This window comes from Sarcophilus harrisii, chromosome 5 (genome assembly GCF_902635505.1).
Source record: "Sarcophilus harrisii chromosome 5, mSarHar1.11, whole genome shotgun sequence".
In the NCBI taxonomy this organism is placed as follows: domain Eukaryota; kingdom Metazoa; phylum Chordata; class Mammalia; order Dasyuromorphia; family Dasyuridae; genus Sarcophilus; species Sarcophilus harrisii.
In genome coordinates this window covers 236,498,519-236,518,378 of record NC_045430.1, presented here as the reverse complement: position 1 = coordinate 236,518,378, position 19,860 = coordinate 236,498,519, and the positions used below count along the sequence as shown (strand labels likewise).

General features: G+C 33.0%; 1 protein-coding gene across 1 annotated transcript in view; it reads left to right on the top strand.

Annotated features, from left to right (window-relative positions):
* Positions 1-19,860, top strand: part of MRC1 (mannose receptor C-type 1) — a 106,213-nt gene that overhangs the window by 37,044 nt on the left and 49,309 nt on the right. Inside the window, exons 5-7 of the mRNA XM_012551262.3 lie at positions 4,660-4,773; positions 8,721-8,867; positions 15,529-15,711. Of these exons, the coding sequence (XP_012406716.1) occupies positions 4,660-4,773; positions 8,721-8,867; positions 15,529-15,711 (444 nt within the window). The remainder of the gene's footprint in view (positions 1-4,659; positions 4,774-8,720; positions 8,868-15,528; positions 15,712-19,860) is intronic.

Genomic DNA, 19,860 nt, shown 5'->3' with positions numbered 1-19,860 from the left:
TAAGTCTCTATTAGTTAAAGGAGTGCTCTTATTATGCTTTTGAGATAGGTACCATCAAAATAGATATTCAGAACTTAGGACAAGGATACCATTAAAGTAGTTTACATTTTGTTTGGATTTGAGAAGGGGGGAAATATCAGGGAAGTTGATTTGATGGTTCTTGACTACAAATTAGAAATTTTCCTCTAACTTCACAAGCTCTCTTATGTTATTAGGATCCACAAAACAGAATGGCAAGGTAGGACTGGACTTTAGTAGTAGGAGGGACCTTAGACAATATTGAATCCAACTTCTCATTTTTACAAATGAAAAATCTATAGATGACAGATGACAGAGGTTCTATAATTTGCCTAATAGCAGAGCTGTGTGGTTTGTATTCTGGCCTTTGAGCTCCAAATGATAGACTCCTAATCTAGGAGAAAGTGTACCAACCTACTGGAAATGCTTAGCTGATCCAGGGGATGAAGTGTCAAATTTGGAGTCAGGAAGAATTTGAGATTAAAAACTTGTCTCCAACTCTTTTTAGCTTAGTGACTCTTCTGGGCAAGTCATTTAACTTCTGTCATCTATAGATTCTTCATTTGTGAATTCTAATAACATATGAGAGCTTGTGAAGTTCATTAAGGTCTGTTCTGTCAACCTATTACGAATCATCTCTGATTTTAGGGAGGAGGTGGGGGTTGACTTTAAAATGAATCTTCAGTTCCTGAGTCAGATTCATCATTAGAGAGTCCTGTGGCATAAAATGATGCAAGATTGGAATTGCAGAACTGAAATTCAATATGGGAAGTGAAATTTGGTGTATCCCCTGACTGGTTTTTGCTAGTTCCTTTAGAATTTTTTTTGATAAAGGAAAAAACCAAAGAGAACTCAATACAGAAAAAATGCCAATGTAATATTACCCCTAAATTATTATATATAAACAGAACTATTGTTCATATTTCACATTCATAATATAATATTTTAAAAGATAATTATTTTTTATTTAAAGGGAAGGGTATTTCATTTTTGAAAAACAAATAAAAGCAATTCTTAAACTTTCTATACCCAAACTAAATAGAATAATTTACTTGTGTAAAACCTAGCCACAGCAAATATGTTGTGGAAGGATTTAGTTGAAATTCTTCATCTGTTTCAGCTGGTCCAATAGGAGGAGTGGGTCTGATCACTGATGGTGTCCACTGACAGCCATCATAGATGTAGGGATCACTATCAATCACACTTGAAAAAGAGTTAACAGCTGTCGCAGCATATGAAGAATACTAAGACTCCCTCACCCTTTTCATGAACTGTCCTTCCCTACAGTGTTGAACTAACTGCATCTTGTTTGGGACAGATTGAATCTAAGGAAGTATTTTAGGACAGTCATTTGAACCTTCCATATCCATTTTTTTTTCAGCTTTCTCTAAGTAGCATAATGGACTGTATTGAATCTAAATCGGGACAGATCTCATTTTTTTTTTTTTTTTTTTTGGTGGGAGGAGGAAGGTGAGGTAGGCAATTGGTATTAAGTGACTTGTGGAGGGTTACTTCTGTCAGATCTAAATTCAAATCCAGTGGAGCTAGGTGTGCAGTGGGTATAGCACTGGGCTTGGAATCAGGAACACTTATCTTCTCTAGTTCAAATCTGGCCTCAGACAATAACTAACTATGTGGCCCTGCGTAATCAGTTTATCCTGTTTGCCTCTGTTTCCTCATCTTTAAAATGAGCTGGAGAAGGAAAAGGCAAACCATCTTTCTGCCAAGAAAACCCCAAATGGAGTTAGGAAGGATTGGACATGATTGAACAACAACAATGTAGTTTATACTGTGCCAATTACTGTGATGAAACTGCTTTATCAAAAGGTGAACAGTGAACAACTATGGACAAATACAATGACCTTTTTGGTCTCATTTTCTTTGATTTCAAGTAACATATAATAGTGTCAGTCAACTATTGCCCTAAATCTCTATTGATTGCTGTCATGTTTTATTTTTTCTTCTTTCTCACCAATTATTTTTTAGTCTTTTTTATTCATCCAGTCTTGATTTCTCATTTTCTTATCGCTTGGTCATCTTTTGTTTCTTCTTCTTCTTCTTCTATTCTTCTTCTTCTTCTTCTATTCTTCTTCTTCTTCTTCCATTCTTCTTCTTCTTCCTCTTCTTCTTCTTCTTCCTTCTTCTTCCTCTTCTTCTTCTTCCTCTCTTCTTCTCTTCTTCTTCTTCCTTCTTCTTCTCTTCTTCTTCTTCTTCTCTTCTTCTTCTTTCTTCTTCTTCTTTCTTCTTCTTTTTTCTTCTTTCTTCTTCTTTCTTCTTCTTTCTTCTTCTCCTTCTCCTCTGTAGAAAACTTTTGAAGCTTTAACTCACATTTCTCTTGATTGTGTTTTCCTCAACTTTAGGAAAATTTTTCCAATTGTCAGTGCCCAGTTTCCAACTTCTTGTTAAATTAGTAATATCACTGGCACCACAAAATAAAAACAGATGAGGGAAACTGAGCCTTATGATTCACACAGTTCTAGAAAATCTTTGATTTCTAGAATAGCAAGAGATATTCTGGACTGTGACAATCAGTCAGTTAGAAAACTAAGTGCCAGGCACTGTGCTAAACACTGAGGATATAAAAAAGGTAAAATAGTCTCTGTTCTTAAAAGGAACTCATATTCTAATGGTTAAGTCAGGTAAATGGTTTAATCAAAGTATAATAGAAACATATAGACTCTATATAGGCATCAAAATAGGAAAATGTCCTTTATAGGTATAAATATTGATAAATATCAGCAGTGAATAATTAATGATTCACATACATGGGAAGGTAAAGGAAGAAAAGGGAAAATGCATTTATATAGCATCTACTACATACTGAGCATTGTACTACATTTTAAAAAATAAATGTTTCATTTGATTCTCATAATCCTATGAGATAGGTAACTATTTTACAGTTAATCCTCATTTTACAGATGAGGAAACTGAGGCAAATAAGGTTAAGTGACTTTACCATGTCATACAACTTGTAAGTGCCTGAGGCTGGATCTGAAGTTCTTTCTTCCTGATTCCAGACTCAGGATTCTATATACTAAGCCACCAGCTGCCTCATGAAGTTTGAGCTGTTTCCCCAGTTATCACCTTTTGCCTATTTTAAAACAATTCACAAAAAACAATGTTTACTTGAAAGCAATGGAATAGTCCTCTAGAGTTTTATAAACAAGGGGAAAATTTTACATAACTTTAGTCTTCTGAAGGGATCAATTTTGATTAATTTATTAGACTATATAAAATCAAAACTGGAAGTCACACTTGATGATGTTTATTCTAAACACATAAAACTAAGAAAAAGCATAGCTAGAGAATGTAAAGATTTCCCTTTTCTAATGTTATTTCCTTGCCATAACTGTAAAATAAGCATTTTTATTTTAGTCATTTCTGAGCTTGGTAGAAACCAGATGCTGAGCCTTCCGAACTCAGGGGGAAAAATTCTAGGCCTATGGAGGATTTGGGAAAGCACTTTTTTAAAACTTGAAGTTCATTTTTCTTCACTCTAGAAAATCTGTCCCATCTGCTCACATTGTTGCTTTATAATGTTATAGCAGGAATCTACAGGGCAAAATGAATTCAAGAAAAAATCAAATACATCTTGGTTGAGGCATCTAGGTGATAGGTATATATAGGTGCCGCTAGCTAACTAAAACAAAACAAAAAAATTAAAAAAAAAATTAGATTGTGCTCCCTCCCAGGTGTGTCTGTAGTTATCCTATCTCCTTGCTTTCTTTAAAAATATATACTAGTTGGTATAAAAACATGTCCAGATGAATTTTGGGTCTTGGGTTAAGTTTCTGCTGTTTGAAGAAGTGTTTCTCAACCTCTTTGAAACTGAGACTTTGTTACTGTGTTTTTGGTTTTATGGTATCATTTGACTACTCCCCAAAAAGTTTTGTTGTAGAGAAGGGCTAGATTTGTGGTTTCAGTGGTGTAGGAAATTCTCAGGGAAAGAAGTTCTCTAACTATGTATTCTTAGAGTCTCTTAGGACTCTGAGAATTTAATTTAAAAAATTAAGTATAATTAATGACAGCTAACATTTTATAGAGTGCTTACTATGTGCCAACCAATGTGCTAATTACTTTATAATTTTTATCTCATTTAATCCTCCAAATAACTTTTGAAAGTAGGTACTACTATTATTTCCATTTTACAAGTGAGAAAACAGATGGCAAACAGAAGTCGTGACTTGTTTAAATGCAAATGAGGAAACTAAATCTCAGAGATGAAATGGCTTCCTCAAGGTTCCCCATGTGAACAAGACAAGATTTGAACTCGGGTTCTTTAATTCTAGATTTTTTTGTTTTGTGAGGAAACCGGGTTAAGTGACTTTCCCAGAATCACAGCCAGTCTCAAGTGTCTGAAGTTGGATTTGAACTCAAACCTTCCTGATTCCTGGGCTGGTGCTCTATCCAATGCACTACATAATTGTCCCTAAAGCCAGTACTTTGTCTACTGTATCATAACAGACGCTAAGATGATGTAAAAAGAAATAACATTTTAATAAATCAAAATAAAATATTTCTAGTCTCATATAAAAAAATACCAAGAAAATAATCCCCATTAGGTATGTAATTCAAGAGATTAACTTTGATTGTGGGTACGTTGGTTTCCTCTTCTGAATGTCAATTATTTTCGTTTTCTAGGTTTGACTAATTCACTTACTACAGGACTCTGGATTGGACTTAATAGTTTGAGTTTCAACAGTGGATGGCAATGGGCTGGCTACAGTCCTTTCAGATACCTGAACTGGCTTCCAGGTAGGAGACATTCCTTTTGTGATTGATAGTGTTAAAAATTTTCAATTCTAAAACCCAAATGATTAAGGTCTTTTAGATACATTTAACTGACCTATATCTTAGGGAAAATGAACAAAAATGAAAAAAAAACCATCTTTCTCAAGGAGTAAGAATGCTGGTCTAAGTTTATAATATAGTAGGAACTTTAACTTGGTTCAGTTCCATGGGAGCCAATAAATAAAGACTATTGTAACGGACCTGATTGAATAGATTTTCAGGCAAATTGCTCCATAGGTGAATATTTCCTTTCCTATTTAGTATGCAAACTTTTAGAGGACATAGATTTTTGCTTTTTTAACATCTGTGTGATGTGATTTGTCCAGTAATGTCTCATGTAAAAAGCACCTTTAAATAATAGTTCTTGTTACCATTAGCATTGTACTCTATACACACCACTTGCCAACAACTGCACCAGTCATACTCAAAGCATTTTATCCAATGATAACAATCCAATGTCTTGTATGAAGTAGATTTAGTAGATAGGATTAAGGGATCTTAGAGTTAGAAGGGATTTTAGAGATGTTGTCTAGCCCAACCCTCTCATTTTACCAACAAGAAAACTGAGTCTCAGTGACATTAAATATCTTTTCTCTATTTTGTTGTCCTAAGTAACATTATTAATGCATGCTAGCACTGGGGTCAGTGTTCTGTACTTCCAAATTGAGGTTCCTATACCTTTCTGTCTCGTATGGAATCTCAAGACTAAAATGTTTTGTAGTTTCAACTGTTTGTCATTGTTGGAGTTTGTGATAATTTGCCATAGGAAAATGCTTTATGACATAGATATATACAGATAATCTATGAGAAGAGCTAAACATCAATCAACAAACATTTACGAAGCTATTTTTCAGGCACTTGACTAGGTAGTGAGACCCCAAATAAACTAAATGAAAAAAAAACCCAGTGGCAAAGAATTTAGTTGTCTAATAATTTATTTTAGTAAATTTGGGAGTGGGATAATTGTTTCATATGTACATATTTTTTAATGTTTTATTTCCTCCCCCAATTATGTTAAAGCAATTTTTAAACTTTTTAAAAATTTTAAGTTCCAAATTCTGCCCCTTCTTCTTTTCCCTCCTCTTTCTCTGAGATAGCAAGCATTTGGATATAGATTATATATGTACAATCATGTAAAACATTTCCATATTAATCATTTTGTATAAGAAGACAAATAAAGGATAGACGGAAGGAAAGAAGAAAGGAAAGAAAGAATGAGAGGAAGAAAGAAAAAATAAGAGAGGGAGGGAGAGAGGAAGACAGAGAGAGAGAGAGAGAGAAAGAGAGAGAGAGAGAAGGAGAAAGAAATAAACACACAAAAAACCCCCCAAAGCTCATGTGTTTCAAGTCTGTATTTAGAAAAGATCAGTTCTTTCTCTGGAGACAGATAACATGTTTCATCTTGAGTCTTTTGGGATTATTGTATTGGATCATTGCTGAGAATAGTTAGTCATTCACAGTTCTTTATCGGACAATATTTCTATAACTGTCTGTAACTTTCTCCTGGTTCTGCTTATTTCAGAGATTGCTTTTTGAAGTCAGAGGATCCTCTGGACTATCTGTCTTTATAAGTTCAAAAACTGCTCACCTTCCTGATTTCTTTTTACTCTTGCATGGCTTTAAAAAAAAAGAAAAAAAGATAAACACCATAAAGAAATCCTATACTTCCTTTCTTTAGGAAGAAGTACTTAGAGAGTGGGAGAAGAGATGTGATAGAATATTCTTTCCAAATGTATTTTGCTAAATGTTATTACATTTTATTAAGAAATTCCATTTTCTGTTTTTCAATCTTATATTTCAATTGGTTTTCTTTTGTATGATATGTCATTTTTTCTTGTTTTCACAAGGTACAAATGTAGTGCCTCTGTTACTAATTTCCTTATGATTGTTTCTCTAATCTGTAATCCATTTTAAATTTATATACAGAGAAATTAGTAGCTACATATCTGTGAAGATAGATAGGTAATTAATATGCTACAGGCAAATATTAATATTGACTATGGGAAGGAAACAACCTTAATTCAAAAGGACATCAGTTTTCATTTTAACCAATGTTATTTATTTAAGATTTTCAGTACCGTTTTTGATGCCTATAAATTTACTTCATAATATGCTGGGCCTCCTTGCAAAAGCAGAAGACTATCTGGAATAAAATTAGCTCTCTGGCACTATTATTTTTAGTTATTGAAATTTGAAAATTAATATCAGTTTAGTAACAATAGTCAGGAGTAGAAACAAACAGAAGAAAACAAAAGGTTTGGAGAGTACATAAGATATCTTTATAGATGGAAGGGCTGTTCTATCCTCATCATATTTAAGTGATGCTTATCTTCATCAAATTACATTTGATTACATTTTAAAAAATTAGCTATCAGAGTTTTGCATCTAAGGACAATTTTTTTGTTTGTTGTTAAATCACAGTTTCTAGAATCTAATCTGTTACGTTTGGTGCTAATCTCACATAAAGTAACTAATTACTTTGTCTGTATCTCAATTTTATTGTAAATGATAGAATAAATCTGCTTGCTTCTTCAAGAGTTTATTGAAAAAAAGTGAGTTTTAAACATCTTCAGTGAAACAATGACAAGAAATTCTTAATATTTTAAAAAGAAATTATGACCTCTATTGGACCAAGTTCTTTAGGGATATGGAAAACTAATTTAATTTATATTTGGGAAGTAATCATTGTTGCAAGTTATAATTGGGTAACCTCATTTTGAGAGTTTTCCTTCACAGAATTCTTTATTATATATATTGTTAAATTGGGGTTTCCATAATTTCATTTGCCTGCAGCATAATTCAATCCAGCAAGCATTTACTAAGTGTCTGTTACGTGCAAGGTATTGTGTCAGGCACTGTGGATGCAAAAAATGTTCTGCCTTCAAGATGCTTTCATTCTATTAGGTTTACCTTATACAAATTACAACTCTAAGTATTCAAATACTATTATGACAATGGTAAGCATTTAAAAAGAGCACTAAATACTAATTCCCCAGAGGTTGTAAATAATGTATTGATAATTAAGTTTATAGAATGATTTATTACTTTTCTAGTGTATAATTAATAAACAACGACAATAGGATATTATATTATGTCAGTAATTCTTGAAAATTTTTTACCATTTCTTTCAAATTATCTTTTAGTCCAGATATCCTGTTATTGTTTAACCACACAACTCAAGGGTCACAAAATTTTAAATATCCTTATACTTATCTTTAAGTAGTTCTGTGAACTTTATATGTATTAATCAAATAGTCTTCACAAATATCTGGAAATTTTTTAGATACCAAGCATTTTTGTAATACTAGAAGGGAAAGAGAGCTCTAGCCACAACATCATTGTTTTTAAGTATTAGTGACACAAAAATATAAGAATTTATTGCTTTATAGAATGGATGCATTCCAACAGAGTTGATTGTAAAGTCAATCCTGTTTTCCCACTAAAATTTATGATGAAATAGAAGACATGTTCTAATAGGGAACAGGGGGATCTACAGCTAATGAGTGTGTTGGGAAATTTGGGGTCAGGAAATGACAATATTCAAAAAAGACTTTGTAGCACTTTAAAAAAAATCACATTCCTGACTGCTATGTAGCTTCAATCATCATTTCTATCTTGTGTCTCCTTTTCCCTTTCTTTCTTCCACAGACTTTGAGACAAAGAAACTTTTTCTCCTACTTGAAGACATCATCTAATTTCATTCATCCTCACAACTGCTCTTGATGTTAGGATAACTAAAATGCAGCTCAATAGTTTTTCCCTTCCATGTACTTTTCCTCACTGTTTCCTCTGGATATCAATATTTTCTCTTGGACTTCTTATACATTTCATTATGGAACTCTGGTTGGTTTGAAATTGTCACCAATATTTCTCATATCTAAATTTCTCTTTTTTATCTCCTTTTCTCAAAGGAAGTCCAGCACTTGAACCTGGAAAAAGTTGTGTGCTCTTGAATCCTGCAAAAAATGCCAAATGGGAAAATGTAGAATGCTCTCAGAAACTTGGATATATATGTAAAAAGGGAAACAGTTCACTAAATCAATTCATTATTCCCTCAGGTATGTAAATTATTTAACTCAAAAGTGACTGGAAAGTCTAGATTTCATTTGTGAGTAAAATTAAGACTTAATGTAAATTTAGTGTAATAACTTTGAAAGATAGACCTAAAAAGTTTGTAACTTACCTAACAGTATTTTGCTATCACCCATATGTTTTCTACTTTTATGTTCATGAACTCCAGAATTCCTTCATCTGAGCAATTTTTCATGTCATTTTTCACTATGTCTCAGTCCCTAACCTTAGTTTTCATTTTTACTAGGCTCTCCTTCCCTACACCCTTTAGTTCTTTCTCAGGTTATTATCTGTGTGCTATTTATACTCTCCTAAAGTTACTATTTCCACCCAATGGCGAACCAAATTCAGCTCTATACTATGTCATATTCTTTAATCCCTGAACCCTTGCGAAATCTCATTTTGCTAACCACATCTTGCTAAATCTCAACCTTTTTTATTATTGTTGTTCAATTGTGTCCTACTCTTCATGACCCCATAGATTTTCAATCCTTTACTATCAAATTATGTTCAAGTTCATGTTCCTTCTTTCCATGTTTGCCACCTCCCCCCTTTTAAAATAGTATTTTATTTTTCCAAATACATGCAAAGATAGTTTTCAACATTCATCTTTTCAAAATCTTTTATTCCAAATTTTTTCTCTACTTCTCTTTTCCCCTTTCTCTAGACAGCAAGCAATCTGACATAGGTTAAACATATGCATTTCTTCTAAACATATTTCCATATTTGTAATGCTGCACAAGAAAAATCATTATCAAAAAGGGAAAAGATGAGAAAAACAAACAGACAAGTAAAACAACAATAACAACAACAAAAAAGTGAAAATACTCTGCTTTGGTCTATATTTAGTCTCTATAGTTCTCTCTCTGGATGCAAATATCTCTTTCCATCACAAATGTATTGAAATTGCCTTGAATTGCTTCATTGTTGAGAAGAGTCAAGTCCATCAGAGTTGATCATTTCATAATCACATTGTTATTGTGTACAATGTTCTCTTGGGTCTTCTCTAGGCTTTTCTGAAATCAGCCTGTTCATCATTTCCCATAGAACAATAATATTCCATTGCATTCATATGCCATAACTTATTCAGCCATTCTCCAACTAATGCATTCTCTTTTTCTTCTGCTTTCAATTTTTTCCTACTTCAGTGTCTTTTCTAATGAGTCTGACATTTTTATTATGTTGCTAAAGTATTTGAGCTTTAGCTTTAATTTGACCTTCCTGTAAATAGTCTGACTTAATTTTTAAAAATATTTATGATTTGATCTCTTTATTTTCAAAGAGACTCTTGAAAATCTTCTCCAGGACCATGATTTGAAAGTACTGATTCTCACTCTTGGATTACTTCTATTCCTTGCTTCCAAAATGCCAATTCACATGCTGCTTGAATAGAGCTGGAGGAAATTATAAAACTGTGCTAAATGAGTTCATTACAAATGTGTATTATTTAAACTCAGTTGGGACTTTGATGTAGTAAGGCAATGATTCTATTCCTCTGCAATCAATTTGCTCCCCATGTCTTCACAGTAACTTTTTCAAATTTCTCATTTCCTTTGATATTTTCTTCTTCATATTTCAACTGATGACTTCATTGCATAATTCACTGAAAAAAAAAACCTGAAGCCATTCAATGAGAGATCCATCATCTCTTTCTTTTCATCTTGTATCACTTAGACATATCCACCTACCACCTCCATCATTACAGTCTCAGATGAAGAGGTTGTCCTGCACTTCTGATCTAATCCCCCTTTTTCTCATGCATATTGATCATTATCATTCCTAATCTCTCACTAATTTGAAATCTTTAGCTCTCTATTGGTTGTTTCCCTGATATTTACAAACCTTCCCCTCTTCCCATCCCAAAAAAGCTCTCACTTGATCTAGCCTTCTCAAACATCTCGACCTCTCTCTCTCTTTTCTTTCTTGGCTAAATTCCTTGAGAAGTTCTTTTTAATTGCTGCTTCTAGTTTTTCTCTTCTTCTAAGCATTCTGCAGTTTGGCTTCTTATCTCATTCAACTGAAACTTTTCTCTTTAAAATTACTTCTGATCTCTTAATTGCCAGTCAGAAGGCCTTTTCTCAGGATCATCTCTTTCAACCTCTAATATAGTTAGTGTTATTGGTAGCCCTCTTCTTAGGACTCTCTCTTCTGTAGGTTTTCATGATACTGATCTTCATGTGTTCACATCTGTTCACTTCTGCAGCAGTGTGACTGCTTCTCACTCTCCTTTGCTGGATCTTCATTCAGGTTTCTTACCTGTAAGACTTCTCAAGGTTTTCTTCTGGACCCTCTTTTCCTGATCATTACTATCTAGTGTGATTAAATTATCAGCTCTACTGGATTTAACTATCATTTCCATGCAGATAAATTTCAAATCTGTTTATCTAGTACTACTTTCTTTTCTTCTCTCTGCTCTCACATCTCTGTCTATTGGACATCTCAAAGTGGATATTCTTTCCAAACTTTTATATTACTATCGAAGGGACCACCATTGTCCATTACCTAGGCTCACAACCTAGATGTCTTCCTCAACTTTCACATAGCCCACACATCTATTCTATTTCCAAATTCTGTTGATTTTACTCTCATAGTCTCTCTCATGGGGTTCCCTTCTTTTTCTGACAAGGATACTATCCTATTTTAGTTCTTAACCTCATCATGCATGGGTTATTGCAAAAGCCATCCATTTGGCTTTTCTGCCTCCAGTTTCTCCCCACTTCATTCTAACTTTCACTCATTTTCTAAAGTGATTTTCCTAAAGCACAGGTATGACCATGTTACCTCCATACACAGTAACCCCCACTTGCTCTTTGCTTAGGGTTGTGTATAAAAGTCTCCAACTGGGTTTGAAGTACTAATTTGAAATATCTAAGAAGCAGTTGATGTTGACCATACTGTGCCCAGGAGAAATATTAGAATTAGATCCGGGAATCATCTGCATAATGATGATAATTATTGATTTTTATGATAATTGTTGATTATTGATAAGATAGAACCTAGGATTGAGCTTTTAGGGATACCCATCGTCAATAGTCATGACATAGATGAAGATCCAGAAAAGGAGACTGAGACTGAAAACAGATCTTCTTTATCCATAAGTTTTCTTTTCTCTAAGACAGACAATTCCAGCTTCTTTAATAGTTCACATGTGATATTACCTGAGAACTTTTAGCCTCCTGATCTCTCACCTTTGGGTTTCTAACTCAGAATGTGCCAAATATATGGCTCATGCATAAATGCATTCCACAGTATTCTCATGTGCAGACTGAACCAAATTAGAATTTAATAGGGGAAATACTTAACAAAATAAATTAAAAGATATATTAAAACATAAATAGTAAAAAACAAAAAAATCACTTAAAATAGAATTTTAGTTAAAAACACAATTAGATATCATTGCTTGTCAGATAATATCACTTAAAAATATGGCTGAAAAACTAAAGTCAATAAGTAGCCCACAGAGACCCTGGAATAGGGTTTAATGGTGCCCCATTTCTATTAGAATTTGACACCACATCTTTAACTTATCAATTGTTTTTCCTAAAACATGCCAACCAGAACTGAATATAACACTTCAGACTGGATCTGATCAGGGCAGAATACAATAGGATCTACCTATCCTTAATACAGGACTCTATGTTTTTATTAATTTGACCTAAGTTTGCAAAAACTTTTTGGTCATCTCTTGGTGCCTCATGGTAAACTATCCTTCCACAATGTTTTTGTTTTTCCATAAAAAATGCTGTCTAGGCATGTCTCCCTTGTCATATGCTTATGATTTTTATTCCAAGTATGTTTTTACTTTATCATCATTAAATAGACTTCTTAGAGTCAATCAAATAAAATACTCCATCACCCAACGTCTTCATTAGCTCTCCTCCCTTTATAGCATCTTTAAATTTTTTTATTTTTATAGCATCTTTTTGATTTACATGCCATTTATAATTTTAGTCAAGTCATTGATATAAATGTTAAATAGCATGGGATCAATTCAAATCCTCAACTCAATTCATGCATTTCTTCTTCCTTAAAATAACAAAATTTAAATTATTTCTAACTATAAGGAAAAATATACACACACATATATGTATCTCTCTCTCTCTCTCTCTCTCTGTATACATATATATATGTATATATATATATATATATATATATATATATACAAATATGTATATATGCAATTACCCCTTCTACATCAAGGGTAGGAATACTGCATCCCTGCAATCTGGAAAATTTGGGTGAAATTTTTGTCATTCCCTTAGTATCAGAGAAGAAGTCTGAATTTCCCTTTTCTTTTATGGGCTGTTTACAGTACTTTATTGTAAAATTTGGGTTAACATTTGATCATAGACTCTATGTTGTCTGCTGACCTTTGTATGTTGTCTGCATTCCAATTTAATTTCTTATGCCAACTGATTTTATATTGAAACCAGGATGGGGGGAAAGTTGCTATTTGGAAGGGATTACTGGATATATATCCTCCTCAGTATTTGTGATCCTGTATTCTTTACATAAACTTTGGAATGACCATCCTCTACCTCTATCATATCTGTTATATACCTCTGGAAATGTAAAGTTTTACTTATTTTTTTTGCTCTGTCATTTTCTGTCATTTGCTAATATCTTGACACTAGCTTTGATGACTCATCTGTTCCTGAGGATATTTTTCTTTGGGAATTTCTTCCTCTTTCTTTTCTTTCATCTTGCTTAGGTGGCAAATTAGTGAGGCACTGAACTTAAGACAGGAAGGTCTGAGTTTAACTCTTGAGTCAGACACATACTAGGTTTCTGACCAAGACATCTCAGTTTACTCATCTATAAAATGAGTTATTTATTCTTAGCCTCCAAGATGCCTTTGAAATTTATATCTATGATCCAGGAATGATTCTATAGTGTGCTCTGTGGCAAAATGAGTGAACAGCTTGCTTGGACTTGGAATCAGGAAGATCTGAATTTGGATCCTGCTTTAAGCCATTGTTAATTGTATGAATGAGCAAGCCTCTTAAACTTTATGATTTTTCCCATTTGCAAAAGAGATATCATAATTTTAGAATTGTGGTGAGGATGAAATAAAGTGATATGTAATGTATAATAATCTGGACATAGAGAGGTAGGTATTCCAATACAAGGATTCCCAAAGAGACTCTGGGCTGCATTTGCAGGATACAGAATTTGTGACCAGTTAAGTCAGGAAGAGAAATACAGCATATAATCATACCGTAACTGCAAACATCCCATGATGATAAAATGAACTTAGTAAACTTTGACCCCCTCTAAAAAGTCTTGATGGTATAAAATTAGGGGTTTCTTTTTGTCTTTTTTTCATCCTGAATGTGTGAATTTCTTTTCCTTCTCAATGAACACTTTTAAGAATTTCTGACAAATAGACATGTTCTTTACATTTGAGTTTTTTAAAACTTTTGAGCAACAAAATTAACTTTTTCCACAAGAGGGCTCCAAAGTTTCATTAAATTCCTTTTGAATATACATCATTTTGAGAGTGTTTGATATGTAGTGACTGATATGTTACATATTGCATCATAATCAATATCAAACATTTAATCAAGACACTGTAAGTAGAATACTTTGCTAGGTATTGGGAATGTAGAGAATCAAAAGGCAAGCTCTCTGGGCTGGATATTCTGGTAAGGAGAGACAGAGTATATAAATTAAAAGATGAACAACAAAATGGAGTAGGATTTTCATTCATCCATTTCTTAGCTTAATTAGTAAAGTGTCACTCATCAATTCTACCAACATTTGTCTACTAGAGACTGATCTACTAGAGACTGATGGAGATACAACATTTAGTAAAATTTGGTCTTTTCTTAGCTGCCCTCCCCTATCTCTTTCTCCTGCTTTTCTTCCTCCTTCCCACATTTCTCCCTTTCTCTCTTTTCTCTAACTTTTATCCATGTCTTAGCTCAAATTCCATTTAAAGTTAGCTTAATCCCTCTGTTAAACCGAATTCCTCTAACATTTATTTGTGTTCTTCAAGTATTTAATACTAAGTATAAGATACATTGTACTGTTATTTATTCTTTTTTATATTCTGGATTTTCTTCTAAATGATAATCTCCTTGAGAACAAATGAAATGTCTCCTGTTTCTAGTGGGTTGCTCTGAAAATGTTTGTTTTTGACTATTTAGCAAAAGGACAACTAGATGGCACAGTAGGTAGAGTGCTGGGTCTGGAGTTAAAAAGGCTCCTCTTTCTGAATTGAAATCCAGCCTCAGATATTAGCTCTCTGACTTCAGGCAAGTCATTTTACTCTGCTCTTTCAGTTTCCTCATCTGTAAAATGAGTTAAAGAAGAAAATGGTAAACCACTCCACTATCTTTGTCAAGAAAATCCCAAATTGATCATCCAGAGTCAGATTCAACAGCAACAACATAGTTTAGTAAACATGATTTCTATGGAATTCAAATGAAACTTTGTTGACTATAAAGGATAGACTTAGTTTTTTTTTTTAAACTCCAAAAAACCTGTTCATGTGAGCCACAAAATCAAGAGATTTGGATTTCTGGTGCTCAGCTTTATTTGCTTTCACAAAGTTCTGTACAAATGTACAATGTCTGAAAATATTGTGATTGTTCACTTAAATCTTTCTTTTGTTTAATCTGAAATCTATTTTTAAAAATTTTCTAGAAAGTGATGTTCCCATTTCCTGCCCAAGCCAGTGGTGGCCATATGCAGGTCACTGTTACAAAATTAGTAGAGAACCCAAAATACAAAAAGATGCCAAAACAACCTGCAGAAAGGAAGGAGGAGATCTGGCAAGTATCCATAGTATAGAGGAGTTTGACTTCATCTTTTCTCAGTTGGGATATGGTAAGAATTCATACAAGTACAATTTATTCTCTTCTATTTCCTATTCCCTGAATTTTCTATTATAGATATTGCTCTATAATTTATGAAATACTAAGATTTTTAGTATAACTAAAGGCAGTGTGCATAATAGAATGTTGAGGTTAGAATCAGGAAGAAAAGGATGTTCAAGAAAATTTTGGAGGATCATAATGAAGTGGGAATTCCTTATAAAGTGTGAATTGGAATAAATAATCTCCAACTCCAGAGTCCTATGATCCTGAATATAAATGAGTCCAAAAATTTACCAAGTATCTATGATAACGAGTTGTAGCTCTCAAGCTGGGAACAAAGAGTCTTCTGAGTCAGTAGTTGTGTATGTAGATCATCTGTTTCCATCAAGCAAAAAAAGAAGAAATGGGTCATGATTATGGTAGAAGTCAGTCCCTTTCTGATGTATAACTATGGAACAAGTTAGGAGATAAGAAAAAAATCATAGGAATTAAGAAGAAAGCAGTTATAATGGAGACAGAGAAAACCGTAAGAGGAGGAAAATGAGAAACTGGAGGTATAATTCTCAATTATTTTAAAATCCAATTTAAGAAATAGCTAATCTTCTCTAGAAGATATCACAACTTTTAACTTATTAATGGGCATTTATTTAAAATGATGAATTAGGATTTGAAGAGATAAATGAAGGAAATAGTTATAGCAGATAAAAACATATGTCTTTTACATTTCAAATACTTAGAATTTTTTAGATTGTTGATATAAATGTTTCTGTATTAACCATAGAATATAATATGCATTTAAAGTATATCATTGGAGAGGGAAAATGGTAATGGTAATGATGCTGTAATTATATATATATATTCAATGTCTATTTTTGATAAAATTAGAAAAGGTCAATAAATATCAGTGGTAGAGGGAAAGGACATTATTATGACAACATTTTACAGGAAAGTTGGTAATTCTCCAGTTTTTTCTGAGCCACTAAGCTCAAGATATTTTAAAAACTTTGTATGCTATTTCTTTTTCACCTGTAAGATAAGTATTGCTACTCATCCCCACTTAACAATGAAGAAGTTCAGGCTAAGAAAAGTAATTTGCCAGTATCACCCAGTTAGTAAGTAACTGAAGCAGGATTTGAACTTAGATATTTCTGACCCCCAATCCAGGATTCTATACAATACACAAACCTGGTTGTCAATGGCAACATCTACTGGAAAAAGAACCTGCACCCAAAGTGCTTAGTAGTGGGTTCGAAGCCTGCTAGTTTACAATTTTTTCCAGATGGGTTAAGGAAAGAACTGTATACCCCTCTTGCAAATGCATTCTGTCATTTATGATTCAGAGTGCTGGAAACACCTGCTGTTATTGGACTTAAGCCAACAATGGACTTCTCCAAAAATGAAATTCAGTGACATTTAACGGAAGGACTAAAACCACTGAAGGAAATCCTGAAATAGAGAAGTCTTTCAACATTTTCAGGATCTAACCATTTTTCTTCACTCTCCATAACAATATCTTTGCAATCTACTGTCAAGAAGTTTTATTGCCAAGATTAAAATAATCAAATTAAACTTAAACATGGGTAGTTTGACATAAGCATAGCTCATGATAGACTCTCTAGAAAATTAAATATACTTTTCAGGGTCTATCATTATTTTCTTTTTAGGAAATGCCTGAATTGAATGTATGTTAGATGATATTGTCTTAGAACCTAGAGGGACCTAGATCCCTACAAACACATCAGAAAAACTTTAAAAATATATCTGAAGAAAAATTGATAAAGAAATCTAGAGAAAACTGGCCATGACCGCTTTCATCTCATCCAAGACTATTTAAATTATTTAAACTTTGAATAATTCATTCTTAAGGGTTTTAAAAATTGACATCTTTTGTTTTTACATTACCTTTGTTTCCAAGTAATATGGAAATTTCCCTTCCATAAATATAAATATATATGTGTATATATATGTGTGTGTATGTATATACATATATACATACACATGCATTCTAGTTTTGTTTCTACTCTTTTCATTACTTCATATATGTCTTCCCAAGCTTCACTCTATTCTTTGAATTTATAATTTTTCAAGATGTAGTAATATTTCATTATATCCATATATTATAATATGTTTAGCTACTCCTCCATCAGTGAGATGCTTTTTATGTTTTTAGTTCCTTATACAAAAAGTACAAGAAGGAAGTACTGCTGTAAATCTTTTGGACCTTTCTATCTTGGACCTCCTCAGGGTATATGTTTAGTGGTAGGAGTACTGAGTCAAAGGGATGGTTATTTTAGTTATGTCCTTAGCATAATTCCACATTGTTTTCCAAAGTTTTTGGACAAATTCATAGCTTCATCTTGTTAATTTAAAGGAAATTATTTTATTTTCCTAAAATAATGTATTATTTTTATGATCTAAAATAAAATTCTACCAAATTCCCTGCAGATCTATAGATAAGAAATCAGTAATCAAACTTAGTATTGATTTTGTTGAGTAATAATTCAATATATTGTCTCACATATCAATCAATTTTATAACAAAGATTAAAGTCCCTTGAATATAGCACTATCAATGAAATAATAGAATTTTTAGATAATTTAAACTCCTAGCACCACTGACATATGTCATAAAGACTTCTATTCTCGAGGAAAAGGTGAAGAGATATGGGCAAAGTAATATTATAGTTAGATGGGTATAAAACAGGTTGACTGTCTAGACCAAAAGGATTATCATTAATGGCTCAATGTCATGTTGGCAGGAAGTGTCCATGGTGTGCCTCAGGGAATCTGCTTGGTCCTGAGCTGTTAAACATTTTGATCAAGGACTTGGAATAGCATGTGATTGACATGCTTATCAAATATGCATGAGTCAAAGTTGGGAGGGATATTTAATGAATTGGATGATAGATTTTGAATTCTGAACGATTTTGATAAGCAGAATATTGGGTCAAATGTAATTTGATACTCCATGGAGATGAGCATAAAGTCTTTCATCTGTGAAATCCATCTCACAAATAGATGATGAGGAAGAGATCTGGGTGATTTTAGTGAAATGCCGGCAGAAAATGAGTAACATAGGGATTGTGATTGTTCAGTCATTTAGCTGTGTCTGATTCTTTGCGACCTGATGGACCAGAAGGTGCCAGATTCTTCTATCCTCCAATATCTCCCAAAGGAGAATTTGGGTAGAGTTAGGGATGTGGCAACCAAAAAAATCTAATGGATTCATACTGGATTGGGGATCCATGACCGAGGAGATGATGGTGCTTCTGTACTCTACAATGACACAAACACATCCAGCATGTCTTTTATATTTAAAAAGTGTTTTATATAAAGTTTATTATTTGAATCATGAATCCATTTTAGGAAACATATTGGTAAACCATAAGGAAAGAATATTGATTGACAAGTTGCCTAGAAGAAGGCAACCAAGGTGGCAAAAGATCTCAAGTTTCTGCCATATTAGGATCAGTTGAAGGAAATGGAAATGTGTAGCCCAAAGAAAGAGACATGGAGGGGGGAAGGGGTTGGACATAGGATTTCGTGAACTCAAGTTTTTGCATGGTTATTTTATGGAAGAGGAACTGATCTTCTGCCTGTCCCCAGAGGGTGATAACTAGGAGCAAAGGGACAAATGATTATAGATATCCGAAAATGGAATGAACTTTCTCATGAAGTAATAAGAATATTATAAACATTATTCCATATCACATATAACATATATATGTTTATACATAAATACATGTGTCTATACACATATGCATATGAGTGTATGTATTTATACATACATATAGACATGCATATATACGTGTGTCTGTATGTGTGTGTGTAAACCAGAAACTGGAAAAAAATATGAGACCTTGATTTGAGATCTCCAAACAAAGGTTGGATGACCATTTTGGGGTACTTTCTTCAGGAAATCTTTTAGGTATTGGATGGACTAGATAGTCTCTGAGGATCCTTTGAAGTCTGAGATTTGGGGAAGTTGTAATTTTATGTTTTTTTTAATACATTAGAAGATTTATAAATGGCTGATCATATTATTGTCTATACAAATAAGGTGTAACTACTTAGTGTGTGTGTGTGTGTGTGTGTGTGTGTGTGTGTGTGTGTGTGTAACTAAACCTGATGTTTTATGAATAGAAAAGTTTCTATCAATT